The 17,299-nt window shown below is 43.6% G+C and overlaps 2 protein-coding genes across 2 annotated transcripts in view; both read right to left on the bottom strand.

Annotated features, from left to right (window-relative positions):
• The window catches only part of pcsk7 (proprotein convertase subtilisin/kexin type 7), a 31,840-nt gene extending 31,703 nt beyond the window's left edge, over window positions 1-137 (bottom strand). The window contains exon 1 of the mRNA XM_082179172.1: window positions 1-137. This exon is cut by the window's left edge and continues 21 nt beyond it. The gene's annotated coding sequence lies outside the window, so the exon portion shown is untranslated.
• A 5,356-nt stretch (window positions 138-5,493) lies between these two features.
• On the bottom strand, window positions 5,494-16,526 carry ftr86 (finTRIM family, member 86). The gene is made up of 9 exons (XM_082179551.1): window positions 15,807-16,526; window positions 13,896-13,991; window positions 11,911-12,144; window positions 11,436-11,598; window positions 10,375-10,467; window positions 10,189-10,299; window positions 9,482-9,547; window positions 9,197-9,399; window positions 5,494-6,041 (listed from the first exon to the last, which is right to left on the bottom strand). The coding sequence occupies exons 1-9, from the start codon at window positions 16,248-16,250 to the stop codon at window positions 5,706-5,708; spliced, it is 1,746 nt and encodes a 581-aa protein (XP_082035677.1). The 5' UTR covers window positions 16,251-16,526; the 3' UTR covers window positions 5,494-5,705.
• Between the last annotated feature and the right edge of the window lie 773 nt (window positions 16,527-17,299).

The following is a 17,299-nucleotide window of genomic DNA, read 5'->3' on the forward strand; positions in this document are numbered from 1 at the left end:
TTCGCTATCGCTTGTGTGTTTTATTTCCGAGATGTTTAAAGTCATTCTTTATCAACTCGAGCAGCGACATAACTCAACCCGCGTCACGTGCTCGTGCCGAGACAAACATCCGCATGCGTCATCTGCTCGTCACATCCGGTGTCCGACAGTCACCGTCGACAGACTCAAATATACTAATACATGCCGTCGCTTTTCCTTCTGGTGTGATTGGATCATTTAGTCTGAAATTCAAACGGAAATCTGTCTCTTCTGTTACTATAAAATAAATAAATATAAATGCCTGTCAGTTAAACCCACTGCGATTCTGCGAATGGCTGAGAAAAGTTACATATATCACGTGACGGCAGAGATATGAACATGATCGATAAAATATTGCATAAATGAATAATAGGTTTTGAAAACGCTTTTTAAATAAAAAAAAGGTGTATCTTTGGTAAGAGACAGAGAGTAAAGATTAATAAAAAAAAGAAAAAAAAAAAAGAAATCTTGCTGAAAGACTAACGTTAAGTGGATCTTGTCCGTTTATCTTTTTGTCCACTAGATGGCGCTGCAGTTCTTCTGTTCTTCAGTTCTTCTCTGCAGTTCTTCAGTTCTTCTCTTCTTCAGTTCTTCTCTTCAGTTCTTCTCTTCTTCTGTTCTTCAGTTCTTCTCTTCTTCTGTTCTTCTCTTCTTCTGTTCTTCTCTTCTTCTGTTCCCTTTCAAAAGCTACAATTGATGCTGCGCAGCGCATTGGAAACGTATTTAATATAGTGTGTAACCAAGGGGGTAATCCAGCACCCGGAAAGCGTACCTTCCCCGGGGGCCATTGGTTAGCAGACCATCTCCTGCTGTTAGCATCCCATTGACTCCCATTCATTTTGGCATCACTTCGACAGCGAATAACTTTACATCTGAGGCGCTTAAATACTCTATTTATCCACTGTTTATTTCTAAAGAAACACGACAATGTATAAAAGGCTCCATTACCTTGTATCTCACGTCATGGCCCCGAAGAAGCCGTTTCTTTTTTAGTTTTAGTTTTTTATTGCTTTAAACAACAAAACAATACAACATACAATTTTAGAGCCAGGGGAGCAAAGAACACACAGATAAAATTAAATAAAATATATAAAAAAATAAACAATAATAAATCACAAGATTACAAGACCTTAGTATCAATCAGAGATTTTGAAGACAGAACACAAATTAACCGTCTTAATAGCTTTTCCATTAGTACTAGAACGAATAGTAGAAAAGTAATATTCAAATTCTTTAAGGAATACTGAGAAAAGGGGCTTTTTGTTAGAAAACTTACACTTATGGATGTGAAATTTGACTAATAAAATTAACAGATTAATTACAAAAGCCTCCTTAATAATCACACTGTTATCATACTTTGAATATCCAAAAAATACATTTTCAAAATGCAAAACAAAATTAGAGAGTACCTTTCCCTTAATAAACTAGGAATAAAATTCAATTTTTTCAAAAAAAATTTTAACCAATTAATTTTGAGGGTGTTATTTAAAGTAGAGAAATCTAGAAAATCAAGGCCACCACTTTTGAACGAACTTAAAACAACAGATTCACAAATGTAGTGCACACGATTCTTCCAGGGAACATTAAATAAACTCTGATCAATAGTTTTGATAGTTTTATTGTCTAAATGAATAGATGAAGCAACATGGGTTAGTCTAGACATTCCTTCTGCAGTTTGACAGATGGACTCGACCAGAAGTCCCTTAATAACCAGAGATTAAATTAGCTTTAACCTTTTCAAAAGCAGGATTAAAATTCAGAGAAACTCTATCTTGCTCACTTTTCGAGACAACAACTCTCAAACAATTAACAGCTTCTTTAACAGGGATACGGTCCATAGAAACAAGGGCGGAGCTTTTCAAGGCTAATATTTCACATTTTTTAATATTAAGGTACAGACCTGAGGCTTTTGAAAACAACTGAATACTTTTAATTGCCTGATGAACCTGGCTAGAGTTTTTTTTATTTTTAAATAAGGCTGTGTCGTCCGCTAGTTGACTAATTACAATACTTCTACCAGCAATATGAACTTCTTCTATAGCTTACTATCTTTAATACAATTACAGAAGGCCTGCGATACAATAAGAAAAAGATATACCGAAACTGGACAGCCCTGCCGAATTCCTCTTTCTGAAAGAAATCTCTGTTGTACCATGTCCTAATTTAACTGAGCTATTTCCTACTGCATACAAAGTGTTCATGGCATTACAAAAGTAGGAACCGAAACCAAAACGCTCGAAACAGAAAAAAAAATGAAAGGATGCTCAATAGTGTCAACGGGAGCATGTCTATGTTCCCACAGCCCTATGTTCCCACAGCCCTAACCCTAACCTACCTAAACCTACTCCTCACAGGAGGGAGACTTGTCTGGGATGTAATTGGGCTATCCCTGTACCAGCACAAGCACTAAAACCTACCCTTCATAGGGGACATAGTTAAATGAGAGAACATAGGACTGTGGGAACATATGGCCTAATTTTCTCATTTTCAGTAAAAAAAAAAAAAGATTTCTTAGAAATGTGGGAACATAGGGCTGTGGGAACATAGGGCTGACCCCGTGTCGACGGCCTTGAAAAAGTCTAACTGTCCAACTGTCACCCTCAATAAGATCAGAGTAATCAATAAGATCAGAGTAAGACAAACCTAATATTATTAAAAATATGGCGGCCTTTCATAAAACCTGATTGATTTTCATCAATAATGGAGTTCAAAATCGACTTGAAACGGCTTGAGAAAACGAGGGCAAACAATTTATAATCATTATTAAGTAGGCTGATGGGTCTCCAGTTTTCTAAGAAAAGCGTATCCTTTTTAGGCTTAGGTATTAAGCAAATGACACCCTGCTTCATACTTGCTGTAAGTTCAGAGCAATTTACACTTCGAGGAGGAAAGGGGATATAACCTCAGAATAAAACCTGTACAATCCAGCCGTTATCCCATCGTTACCAGGCGACTTGTTACATTTTAGTTGAGAAATTGCTTCCTTAACCTCATCAACAGTAACTGGAGAATCCCAAAAAACGTTTTCATCCTGATTAATAGAATTAACATAACCAAGGTGCTTACAGAAAGTAACTAAATCAGCTACATTAGATTTGGTGCGACATTGAAAGCTGCTGAGAGAAACCCTTTCTGGACCGGACCTCAGAGTTCTGAGTAGCTGGAGAAAGAGCAACAGGTCCAGATGGACCGTGTGAAGGCTCAAGTGCCAAAGGGTGTTCGGTCCATGGGTTAGATATTATCCGTTTTTTGTCAAAAAATAAGGTTTCTGGAAGAACTGGCAAACTTGAAGAAAGGAGAGTGTGTAAGGAGTCACCTCTACAAGCTTAAGCCGATCCTGGATGGTGATCTCATTAGGGTTGGAGGACAGCTATGCCAGCTGAAGCAAAACATCCAGTTATACTGGCTAAAGATCAACACATTTCTAATCTCATCCTTGCTCATGTACATCAAGAAACAGGCCATGGTGGACGAAACCACATGCTTTCTCATCTGCGTCAGAAGTATTGGATTCCTGGTGCCTGTGCTGCCATTAGAAAAGTTGTGACTAAGTGTGTCATCTGTCGTAGATTGTCTGCTTCACCTGGACATGAGAAGATGTCTGACCTTCCTCACAGCAGAGTAACTCCTGATGAGCCTCCTTTCAGTCGAGTTGGTTTGGACCGTTCGAGGTTAAACGTGGAAGAGCTGTGGTCAAGCTCAGTTTTACATGCTTGGCAATGCAAGCCATACACCTTGAAGTTCCTTAATCTTTAGACACGGACTCCTTCATCAATGGTTTTAGAAGGTTTTGTGGTGAGACGTGGTCAAGTCCTGGAAATCTGTTCGGATAATGGTACTAACTTCGTGGGCGCTGAACGTGAATTGAGGAAAGCCATTGAGAGTCTGAACCACAACCTCATAAATGATGTGCTGTTACAAAAGAGTGTGAAATGGGTTTTCAATCCCCCAGCAGCGTCACACCATGGAGGTGCTTGGGAAAGGTTGATTCGGTCAGTCCGTAAAGTGCTAAACTCCATTTTGAAGACTCAGACTCTGGACGAAGAAAGCTTGGCGACGGTGTTTTGTGAGGCTGAAGCGATTGTTAATAGCCAACCAATAATGAAAGCGTTAACAGATCCTCAAGACATGGAGGCGTTGACTCGTAAACATCTACTTATGCTTAAGTCGCGGCCGTTGTTGCCATCAGGATTGTTCGTGAAGGAGGATGTTTATGCTTGTCGTCACTGGAAGCGCTGGGTGAAGGAGTACCTTCCTGGACTTCAGGAGCGCCAGAAGTGGAATACTGCCAGAAGAAACTTTGTTCCAGGAGATCTCGTGGTGCTAGTGGATGATAAGGCACCTCGCAATACTTGGATTACAGGAAGAATTGTGGATACTGTTCCGGACAAAAATGGACTGGTGCGAAGTGTACGGATTAAAACTAAAACCAGCTATCTGAACCGGCCAATAACCAAAGTCTGCCTTCTGCAGGAAGCTTCAGTGAAGATCTTTGGATACAGCGGACATGAACTTTGACATTATTGGACTTTAAAGGACCTTTAAAGGACAAACAGTTCACTTTGCAGTTTGATTGGTGTCTGTCTCCCACAAGGTGATGATGGTGGTCAATTATTACTAAGAAATCATTTGGGGCCGGAATGTGGGAGCCATACATTGGGTTTGACTTGTCTTCTATGATGTTTCCTCTTTCTTCTATACTGTTGTGCATAGTGCCGTCATTGGTTACTGTGGGTGTCACCAGGGGTGTGGTGTCTGTATTAGTGTGTGTGCTCACCTGTGTGGCACGGCGGGGGGTGTATGGATCATGGCTGCAGGGTGAGCATGTGGAGAAACTTTCTGTTGACCGTCACCATCGTCATCATCTTCTGTTACTGCACTGCCTGAGGTGTCTTTGCACGGCTTATGAAATGCATCTATTAAAGTAAGTGTTTGTTCTTTCTAAGCTTGTGAAATGGAGCAATAAAGACATCCCATCATGTGCAATAGTTCAGCTTGACGCGTCTGCAGTATACACCCACATGTCTTAGCCTGCTGCGGCGTTTGGATTGGTTTTTGAGTTTATACGGCGCAAAATATTGAGTATCGTGGTATAGCAATACTTTTTGGAACAAGAGTGTCACTGTGGCACTAACTATCACAATACTTATTTACTTGATATTTGAATGGTTTTATTTTGGTCCATCTACATCTACACTGATATGATGACAATACTATGTGAAAAATTGACTGGCCTGAAAATGGACTGGGACAAAAATTCAGCCCTGGCCACACCAGCCCATATTACCATCCACAGCCCCACCCACAGACACGCGGGGGGGTAGTTAAATGTGAGGTAGTTAGGGGGGTTCGGGGGCATGATCCCCCGAGAAAATCTGGATTCCTCTGACCTACATATGTGCATTTTTTTTTTATCCAAAAATGCTGCTCTTATTTGATTCCAAGTTAGACAAATTCATCATACATCACAAAACCTTTTGATGCATTAGTATTAGTTTTTATTTTCATAGTCCAGTAGTGATAAGAAACAGATATAGAAAGGCATAAATGCATATGTTTAACAGCTGATATTCTTCATCTTCTTTGTCTCTAAAGATGAGCTTCTCTTCAGTTGAGTTCACAGAGAATGATAGAGGAGAGTGATGGAGGAGTTCTTCATCTTCTCCGTCAGTAAATCTGTTCTCCTCCTAGTTGAGCTCACAGATGGTGACAGAGGAGCCGACTCCAGACCAGAAGCGGAAGCTGGCGAACAGCGGCCCGTGGAAGTGTGTGTGAACGCAGCAGATCTCCTGGGCCTGAGTGTGTGAGACGCGGTAGAAAGCCAGTTCTCCGGCCTGCTGGTCCACATACACTCCCACACGCCTGGCTTTAGGACCCGCCAGAGCCGTCTCTTTCCCAGCATGCCACAGGGAGAAGGCCTTGCCGGACCAGTACAGGCTCCAGGAGTGTGTGTTGTGGCCCAGTCTGGCACTGTCCTCGGCTGAGGAGCGATCCATGTCTTTATATGCCACGCCGACCGTCACCTGCACACAGCAATGATCCGCATCATCAACATTAATCTGCCACACACACACACACACACACACACACACACACACACACACACACACACACACACACACACACACACACACACACACACACACACACACACACACACACACACACACACACACACACACACACACACACACACACACACACACACACACACACACACACACACACACACACACACACACACACACACACACACACACACACACACGGAAGGAGGAAGAGAAATCTCACGACTAGACAAGAAGATTTGTTTATTGTCAGTTTGATAGGATTCTCTTTATCTAGTTAGATGAAGATCTGATTATAATGTAGTCTAATTTAGGGTTCACAAACATTTTCACTTCTCAGGTGTAGCTTTAATGTTTCTTACAAAATTTGGCTTCATTACAACAAAGTGCTGCAAGAAAAAGCCTCAGATCATGTACCTGCGCTAATATCTCAGAAGTTCCCCTGCTTTTGACACCGTTGATTAGGAGATTCTACTCGAACCAACTTCAGACCTGTGTCTGTCTATTAGGTGCTGTCTTAGACTGGTTCAGACCTGGGTCTGTCTATCAGGTGCTGTCTTAGACTGGTTCAGACCTGGGTCTGTCTATCAGGTGCTGTCTTAGACTGGTTCAGACCTGGGTCTGTCTATCAGGTCCTGTCTTAGGCTGCTTCAGACCTGGGTCTGTCTATCAGGTGCTGTCTTAGACTGGTTCAGACCTGTGTCTGTCTATCAGGTGCTGTCTTAGACTGGTTCAGACCTGTGTCTGTCTGTCAGGTGCTGTCTTAGACTGGTTCAGACCTGTGTCTGTCTGTCAGGTGCTGTCTTAGACTGGTTCAGACCTGTGTCTGTCTATCAGGTGCTGTCTTAGACTGGTTCAGACCTGGGTCTGTCTATCAGGTCCTGTCTTAGACTGCTTCAGACCTGGGTCTGTCTATCAGGTGCTGTCTTAGACTGGTTCAGACCTGTGTCTGTCTATCAGGTGCTGTCTTAGACTGGTTCAGACCTGGGTCTGTCTATCAGGTCCTGTCTTAGACTGGTTCAGACCTGGGTCTGTCTATCAGGTCCTGTCTAAGACTGGTTCAGACCTGGGTCTGTCTATCAGGTCCTGTCTTAGACTGGTTCAGACCTGGGTCTGTCTATCAGGTGCTGTCTTAGACTGGTTCAGACCTGTGTCTGTCTATCAGGTGCTGTCTTAGACTGGTTCAGACTTGGGTCTGTCTATCAGGTGCTGTCTTAGACTGGTTCAGACCTGTGTCTGTCTATCAGGTGCTGTCTTAGACTGGTTCAGACCTGTGTCTGTCTATCAGGTCCTGTCTTAGACTGGTTCAGACCTGGGTCTCTCTATCAGGTGCTGTCTTAGACTGGTTCAGACCTGGGTCTGTCTATCAGGTCCTGTCTTAGACTGGTTCAGACCTGGGTCTGTCTATCAGGTGCTGTCTTAGACTGGTTCAGACCTGTGTCTGTCTATCAGGTGCTGTCTTAGACTGGTTCAGACCTGGGTCTGTCTATCAGGTGCTGTCTTAGACTGGTTCAGACCTGGGTCTGTCTATCAGGTGCTGTCTTAGACTGGTTCAGACCTGGGTCTGTCTATCAGGTGCTGTCTTTGACTGGTTCAGACCTGTGTCTGTCTATCAGGTGCTGTCTTTGACTGGTTCAGACCTGTGTCTGTCTATCAGGTGCTGTCTTAGACTGGTTCAGACCTGTGTCTGTCTATCAGGTGCTGTCTTAGACTGGTTCAGACCTGGGTCTGTCTATCAGGTGCTGTCTTAGACTGGTTCAGACCTGGGTCTGTCTATCAGGTGCTGTCTTAGACTGGTTCAGACCTGGGTCTGTCTATCAGGTGCTGTCTTAGACTGGTTCAGACCTGGGTCTGTCTATCAGGTCCTGTCTTAGACTGGTTCAGACCTGGGTCTGTCTAAGACTGGTTCAGACCTGGGTCTGTCTATCAGGTGCTGTCTTAGACTGGTTCAGACCTGGGTCTGTCTATCAGGTGCTGTCTTAGCATTATGCAAATTTGTTACGTAGGTTTGTAACAGAAAGTCAGACTGGAATTATTAACTCGTTTTGGCAGTTTAGAATTAATTATTTATTTAAGGAGACAATAGCTTTATATATCGTGTACGTTGATCTTTGAAACTTTTCAGAGCTTTTACGCTGGCCAGACGAGTAATTTGGCGAAGGCAATTAGTAACCCGTTTCAGTGTTTGCGTTCTCGAGCTCCAAACACTGTTGTCTTGCAAATGAACGGCCAGAACACAGTAAAAGTTTTCTGTTTTCAGCTAAACGGTGTGTGTTAGCGGCCCATCTTTGCAACGGAAGTGAATCAATCAAAAACATACTTTATCTGGACAATAACTTGATTCGTGAGATGCTGTAAAGCCAAAACAATCTCTGTTACTTTAATTCCCTATAATCACTGTAAAGCTGCTTTGAAACAATCTATATTGTTGATCTACTTGACTATTGTGCACTGTACGTGTATGATAAAGAAATAAAAGTACACTTTGGGATTTAAACATAAAAATGGTAAGTTTTCCCAATACAAACAATAGTTCCTATGGACCCTATATGGACAGTAAGTCAAGACAGTGTCAAAAACTAAACATTAATGTTAGAAATCTAAATCTAAATATGTGAATAGTCAGTTCTGTCAGGACCACTATTGTCAAATACGATTGGCAATTGCATACAGTTTGGATTGGCGGTATGGTTCTGTTCTGGGCGAGATCTCCCTGCGCATCCGTGCAGCCTAGCATATATAAGAGCAGGAGAGCAGCAATAATCCCCCTCAGGGGAAACAGAACCGAACCGACATGAGTGTTTGCAAATATATTTAATTCAAGATTTTAAAAGCACAACATCATTTGAGAATTTATTCTGATTCAAGGGGAATTCAGAGTGCCAAATCCTGACAGGGCGAGAGGAGGAGCTGGGGATGGAGGAGGGTAATCAGCTCCTGAGAAACGCGATAGCTGCTGATAATACTGAAGGAGCTTATATATGTATACGGTGATAGGTGTCGTATTCCTATAGGTAGATGTGGATCAGCTGAGAGTCACTGATGCGAGCTTGACTAACGTGACCCGCCAGAACTGACACTACGCTTGATTTAAAGTGTGCTGTATTTACCCTTTGCCCGGTCCACTCCAGCTCCCAGTAGCTCGGGCTCCCAGCCAGCGGCTCTGCACACATGACCTGCCTCCAGAACATGAAGCGGTCCGCATGAGCCGGGTAGTTCTGGCTCTCCGCGCACAGCGTCGCCTTGCGATAGCCATCAGACAAACGGATCTGACGGAAAGCACTATTGGGATCAAGAGTAAGCTCGGTGCGGACTGAAAGAAAACACAACATTAAACATTACTAACAGAAAGAGAAAGGACATATTTGTACAAAATCAGAAACAGTTGATCTCACATTTAAGCATTTCCTCTCGGGTTTTAGGTGCTGGTTTAGCCAGACAGCACGACGCTGATCCCTCCACTGTAGAGACACAATGAAGATGTATAATAGGGCAAATCTCAGGAAAACACGTCTAGGTCACATTTCACGCCTACAACAATTGTGTGTACTGTACATAATATATGCATATTTTAGGTAGCGATGGGTGAACCAAAGCTTTTCTAAACTTTGAATCAATTTCAGAAATTGCTTCGCAAAATTATTCACTGTTTCGAAGCGCTCAAAACACCACATGCTGGTCAGAGCGTGTAAATGCAGCAAAAACTAAATAATATTATGAATAAATATGAATTATGAATAAAAATATGAATAAAAACACCTTTTACAAACCAATTGCAACTGTCTTATTGAAGGTGTAATCTATTAAATGTCATTAACAAATCATTAAATATGAAGTGTCTTTATGATGTGTTATTTTATTAAATTGTAGACCTTGTTTTGTTTGTTTTATGGGGAGCTTGGCTAATAAGACCAATAAGAGACTTTTAACTCTTCCCTTTTATTATAAAAATGTCATTATTTATCATATATAGAAATCATGTGAAATATATGATTAAAAATCATATATAGAGACTGGTTCATCACAGAGATCATTATTAGTAAAAGTAACTTTATTCTTGTGATTAGTCAAAAGTACTGTGTAATCTAATAGTCTTCATTACCAGGATTGGCAGAGCCTTGATTCGTGTGGTGTTCTTGTGTTGCAGGAGCTTTGACTTTGGGTTCAACATCCGGTTTTGCAGAGTCAGACTTTACTTCTGTAATCTGAGAAGCTGAGAAGATGCCGTTTCAAAAATAACAATCTAGCAAGATGAGTTCATAGTCCACTGAGGATAGTGTGTGTTTACCTGGGTTTAGTGAGGGCGGCTGTGATTGGCTGGAGACAGTGCCTGGGTCACATGACTGACTGGATGATTGTGCCAGAGCAGCGGCATCGTTCACTGCAGGGGAACATGGGATATATCACTATATCATCACTATATCACTAATACACAATATCACTAATACACTATACCACTATTTCACTGATATATCTGCTTTACAACCACATTAATTAGACTCCTGGTTGTGGCGTCAGAATGAAGCATTACTCTCAGTGTCAGGGTGTAGCACATGAGAGATGGCTGACTTCAGGTGCATCTATGCTTAATTAATTACATGATAAAATATATATAAACTTGAGGTTTGGGTCTCCTTTAAAATGAAAAAATGGCTTTGCAGTTGTTGTTTTTTTTAAATACACCTTGTGTGCAAATACAGTGATTTTTAGTGAAAAATATCATTTAAACTAAATCATTTCAAATAAAGACTTTTGTGAGAGGAAAACAAAGAAATTAGTTGCCATGCTTTTTGACACATGAGTTTCGGTAACAGGACTGAGAAAAATCTCCCACTTTGAAACCTTGTAAAAAAAAATGAAATAAAGTTGCCTTATATTGACCAATATACATTTTGAACAGTGAAATGTGTGTGTTATTAGATTCAGTATTAAAAGTAAAAAAACTTACAACAGGCAAATGTCACCCATTCGGTGGAACGGCTCATAGATTATTATAGAAGGCAAAATAATTCAGACACTAAATTCTGCTATAGTAAAACACAGATATAAATGTGTTTGAAGCATTTCTGTAATAATCTACAAAATTTCTATGTTGCTTGGCAACTATAAACTTCATTCTAGTTCAAATCAATGCACTTATTGCAATTGACTAATTCCTGATAAATCAATGAGCTATGAAAGACCATTCGATGAGACTTTACCACAATTATGTGAACGCAGAGAGTTTGTCGCTTCTCAAATGATTAACGTCTGAACAGAAACGATCTGAAGCAGCAGAGCCACTCTCTGAGCTGATGGCTTGGCAGGAGGACCAGAGAATATTGCAGATGAAGATGTTCCACAACTCACCGACTCTGAAGACACGGGCCAGGCTGGTTTTGGTGAGGTCTTCCAGCGCCTCTCTGAAAGCGTCCAGAGCCGACCTGACCCCTGATATCAGCGCCTGCGGGGTCCAGATCTCCATCGCTGCGATGTTCACAGGCGGATCCGCACAGTCCACGCTCATGAACGCCTGAGGAATCATTACAAGCATAATCTCATACCTAAGGTGACATTAAAGGACAAGTTCGGTATTTTACACTTAAAGCCCTGTTTACAGATCGTTTCTGATGAAATAGAACAGTTAAGATTAAAATTTGGACACATGCTGCTGTCCCGAGAATTTTAGGTTTCTTTCGCTTCCCGATTTTTGTGCTTCAGATGTAGCAATTTTAAACAAAACAAAAACAGAGCAATTCATACGCTAGCATCTGTTTGCATAGAGCAATGTTATATGCCTGCTCTATTAATATCTGCCATTACTGAAGGTGATTTGCGCACTTACATTGAGGAAAGTGACTGGGTCCTGAATGTGTTCCAGTCTCCTGAGCTGTTCTTGCTTCTGGCGTAGCAGGAGGATCTCCTGCTGTATCTGGTGTGTGTGGGCCTGGACGTGTGTAGAGGACGAGCTCTCGTGTGTGTGCAGCAGCTCGAGCACCTGCGATCGACTAAGCTCAACACTCCTCAACACATCCACGAACACGGCCTGGCTGTCCTCGATCAGCTGCTGCAGGGAGACCTGGGGGACACACACAGCCCATCACAGGTTCAACACACAGCCCATCACAGGTTCAACACACAGCCCATCATGGGTTCAACACACAGCCCAACACACAGCCCATCACAGGTTCAACACACAGCCCAACACACAGCCCATCACAGGTTCAACACACAGCCCATCATGGGTTCAACACACAGCCCAACACACAGCCCATCACAGGTTCAACACACAGCCCAACACACAGCCCATCACAGGTTCAACACACAGCCCAACACACAGCCCAACACATAGCCCATCACGGGTTCAACACACAGCCCATCACAGGTTCAACACACTGCCCAACACACAGCCCAACACACAGCCCATCACACAGCCCATCACAGGTTCAACACACAGCCCAACACACAGCCCATCACAGGTTCAACACACAGCCCAACACACAGCCCATCACGGGTTCAACACACAGCCCAACACACAGCCCATCACAGGTTCAACACACAGCCCAACACACAGCCCATCACAGGTTCAACACACAGCCCAACACACAGCCCATCACAGGTTCAACACACAGCCCAACACACAGCCCATCACGGGTTCAACACACAGCCCATCACAGGTTCAACACACAGCCCAACACACAGCCCAACACACAGCCCATCACGGGTTCAACACACAGCCCATCACAGGTTCAACACACAGCCCAACACACAGCCCAACACACAGCCCATCACAGGTTCAACACACAGCCCAACACACAGCCCAACACACAGCCCAACACACAGCCCAACACACAGCCCAACACACAGCCCAACACACAGCCCAACACACAGCCCAACACACAGCCCAACACACAGCCCAACACACAGCCCATCACGGGTTCAACACACAGCCCATCACAAGTTCAACACACAGCCCAACACACAGCCCAACACACAGCCCAACACACAGCCCAACACACAGCCCAACACACAGCCCAACACACAGCCCAACACACAGCCCATCACGGGTTCAACACACAGCCCAACACACAGCCCATCACAGGTTCAACACACAGCCCATCACGGGTTCAACACACAGCCCAACACACAGCCCAACACACAGCCCATCACGGGTTCAACACACAGCCCATCACAGGTTCAACACACAGCCCAACACACAGCCCATCACGGGTTCAACACACAGCCCAACACACAGCCCATCACAGGTTCAACACACAGCCCATCACAGGTTCAACACACAGCCCAACACACAGCCCAACACACAGCCCAACACACAGCCCAACACACAGCCCAACACACAGCCCAACACACAGCCCAACACACAGCCCAACACACAGCCCAACACACAGCCCAACACACAGCCCAACACACAGCCCAACACACAGCCCAACACACAGACGGGTTCAACACACAGCCCATCACAGGTTCAACACACAGACAGGTTCAACACACAGACAGGTTCAACACACAGACGGGTTCAACACACAGCCCATCACAGGTTCAACACACAGCCCATCACAGGTTCAACACACAGCCCAACACACAGCCGGGTTCAACACACAGCCCATCACGGGTTCAACACACAGACGGGTTCAACACACAGCCCAACACACAGCCGGGTTCAACACACAGCCCATCACAGGTTCAACACACAGCCCATCACAGGTTCAACACACAGACGGGTTCAACACACAGCCCAACACACAGCCCATCACAGGTTCAACACACAGCTGCAGTACTTCTGACACGGTTATTGAGAGATGTTTTTACCTTGTGTGCTTGAGAAACTTGGGGAAGGCTCTGAATAACCCTCTCTCTGTCTTCAATGCTCCCTTGAATCCGGGCGTTCAACCCTATCAGCTCTTGCTGAATAATCACAAAGATATACAGTATAAATGTCAATGTACCAAAGTCCAAGACACACATACACACAACAAAAACACAAAATGTATATTATAAGAGTCAAGCAGCAGTAAATGGTTTTGAAACCATTGGTTTTCAGGGTAAACTTGAAGCATTTGCTTGTAACAATCTAGTTTAAGTGCCTGGCTGTGTGCGCAACTTTTAATAAAACAAGCAAAATTGCTACGGCACATCAGTGAATATCAGAAAAGAGGCAGTCGAGAAGTGTGGTAAAGTTACAAAAGAAGGACTGAAGCATTTCAGTGGTTACGTCGGAATAAAGTCACATGTCACCACAGCTATAGAAATGAATTGGCCAAATTCGATTGGAATTTAATCGGGATTGTAAGGGGTGGTTTAAAGTTTAACCCTTTCAAATCCGTTGTAAACAGATCAGATTGCAAATCAACAGTGGAAAGGTCTGTGCATGTGCAATGAGGTAAACACGATGTAATGACGCACAGAACGAGCTGTTGTTGGACATAAGCAGCCATTCCTTCGCAGGCTGTGATGTTCGAACATGATGTTAATGGGACGGTCTATGGAGGGTTGCTCTGGTTGCCTAGAACTGTGACAGCCGGCGTTGCGGAGCGGCAGTAGCGTTTGTACTGGACTTTTGAAACTGTCTGAAAACAAAACAGGGTCCACAACCTAGACAAAGGGGAGCTGGAGCGCTGCTGGTTTCCCCTGTATCCTCTGGTGCTCTTGGAAGGGTTAAATGTTCATTAAAAAGAAAAGGAAAAAATCCAGGTCCAGGCACTCAGTGGGATGCAAAAGTTAAAAAGCCTTCATCGTTTTAAAGGGCAAGCATTAAACCACTAACACGTATCGGCCCACTGGCCTTCATCAGGGTGTTGGTAACAAACAGACAGAATCAAGCCATACTTTTAGTTGCATTAATTTCAGGTGTGCCACTCTGGCACTTGCAACACAGTTTCTTGGCCAACACATGTATAGTCAGTCAATCTAAATCTCTACTTCCACTCAATCATTTCATTCGGATTGAAACAAAAAGTGTCCCTGAAAGCGTAGCTAGTGATCAGTAATGTTTACTCATTGAATTCAGATGATTCCCTATTAAGAAGTTGTTTGTGGACACAGCAATATGGCAGTGCAGTTTTCAGTAAGTAGTGCAGGTTTTGTTGATTTTTTTCTTGACACTTCTGAAGACACGTTTGCTTCTTTTGTGTCATTGCCACACGTGAGATCGGGAACTTGTAAGTCCTCACATTCATACATAAGTATTATATTGATTTCAGTCAGCAGATGGGGTCACTCCTGTTAGAGAGACGCTCTTCTGGTGCACCTCACTGTCATTTATACCGCTAAACCATAAGCTGACCGCATACTTCTCATTTCATAAGGAATAATAATTTTTTAATTCACTGATGAATACATAAACTCAAAAATAAAACCTAAAGTGTTGATACAATATAGTGAGGGAACAAAAAGAATCACAATATATGATCGTTCAGCCCTAATCTGTGGAGCGTTCTTAGAAAGATCTTAGTATATGATGTGTACAGTCGTTTGGTGATTAGTTAGATAGAAACGTAGACTGGTCTCTCTTGAATCTGTGAAGTAAGATTTCCTCTTGGCTAACTGCTCTTTGGTCAGACTAGTTCTTAAGACAGTGTTTATGTGACCCGGTCCAGGCCTTTTAGTGAGAATACACACATAATCCCTTACATAATTGCTTCTTTTTTTAAACTTTAGGGTGAATTAAGGCGTGTATGATTCACACTCAAATGTAATAAAGGTTAAAATGCAGTCGCGCACCTGAATCTTGAGCTGTTGTTCATCCGGACGCACCACCTGATGGCCTTTGTGCCCCAGAAGGCCACACTCGTCACAGATGCGCTGTTGGTCGTGGCAGCAGTACAGCTCCAGCAGCTGCTGATGAAGCGGACAGAGCTCCGGTGATCCCGTGGGAAGAGCGGGATACAGGCCAGACGGGGGGGACGCAGAGTGCTCAGACTCGCTCAGCCTCAGCTTCTCCAGCGCCTCCATCAGCACGTTGCTTCTGGCCAGGACGGGCCTCGGGGTGAAGCGCTGTCTGCACTGAGGACACTCACAGGAGCCCTTGATCGAGGGCTGGTCCCAGTGCTTCTGGATACACACGAGGCAGTACGTGTGTCCACAGGGAAGGGTGGCAGGGTCGCTCAATGTTTCCAAGCATATCGGGCACGCAAACGCCTCCGGAGCCCACGCAGCTGAAGCCATGGCACTGGAAATATACTGGAGAGGGACAATCCCAGGCTGGAGACACTGGAGAGGGACAATCCCAGGCTGGAGACACTGGAGAGGGACAATCCCAGGCTGGAGACACTGGAGAGGGACAGTCCAAGGCTGGAGACACTGGAGAGGGACAGTCCAAGGCTGGAGACACTGGAGACACTGGAGAGGGACAATCCAAGGCTGGAGACACTGGAGATGGAAAGTTATCCAAGGCTGGAGACACTGGAGACACTGGAGAGGGACAATCCAAGGTAAAGTACAGATGCTGGCTGAGGTACATTTCCTTTTAAACCTGAACGGGTGTGGTTTAAACTAGTATTACAGGTTCTTTGGATGGTTCTAGCTAAGCACTGCACACATTTGCCATGGCCAAAATGACATAGTGGGAGAGAAATGAGAGGAAGGCTGACAAACCTGTCTATCTGGTCAGGGACTGGAGGGTTTGAAGAGTTCAACTGGCAAAGAGATGACATAATAAAGATGTTATGTGTGAAGTCATGAGACAGTTCTAATAATGCGTCACATTGTGCCTGCTAGTCAGATCCTGTTTCTGTCTATAATATGGCAGAACCTCCTTAGTACATCCAACTCAACACTATATACGTATGTAATCGCCAAAACTATTGGCAAAGAGGGTTTAAAACTAGACTTGACAGCCTGGATGAGGAGGAACACACTACATGGGCAGTTCCCTCGTCCTGTAAAACATTTCACACAGAAATGCCCAAATGAAAAATAAATACATTTGAAATACATTTATTTGATGCTAAGTTAGGAGTTAAAATGAATTAAAAGAGTAAAAAGACGATACATAGATAAACTACTCATCTGGCAAAACACTGTATTATATTTTTCACAACTCCCAGTTTTACTGTGAGATTTTCCCATGGTGATTCTTGGCGCGCCCTAGAAATCTATCGGACGTCTCCAGTGGACCTGATTTTCCCCTAAAATCGGACAGGAGGAGCTCTAGGACTGACTCACTAAGTATCACTAAGACTGACTAAGTTTTCCACAAATACATTTATCGGAAC

Source organism: Leuciscus leuciscus (assembly GCF_965113295.1).
Source record: "Leuciscus leuciscus genome assembly, chromosome: 9".
NCBI lineage: Eukaryota > Metazoa > Chordata > Actinopteri > Cypriniformes > Leuciscidae > Leuciscus > Leuciscus leuciscus.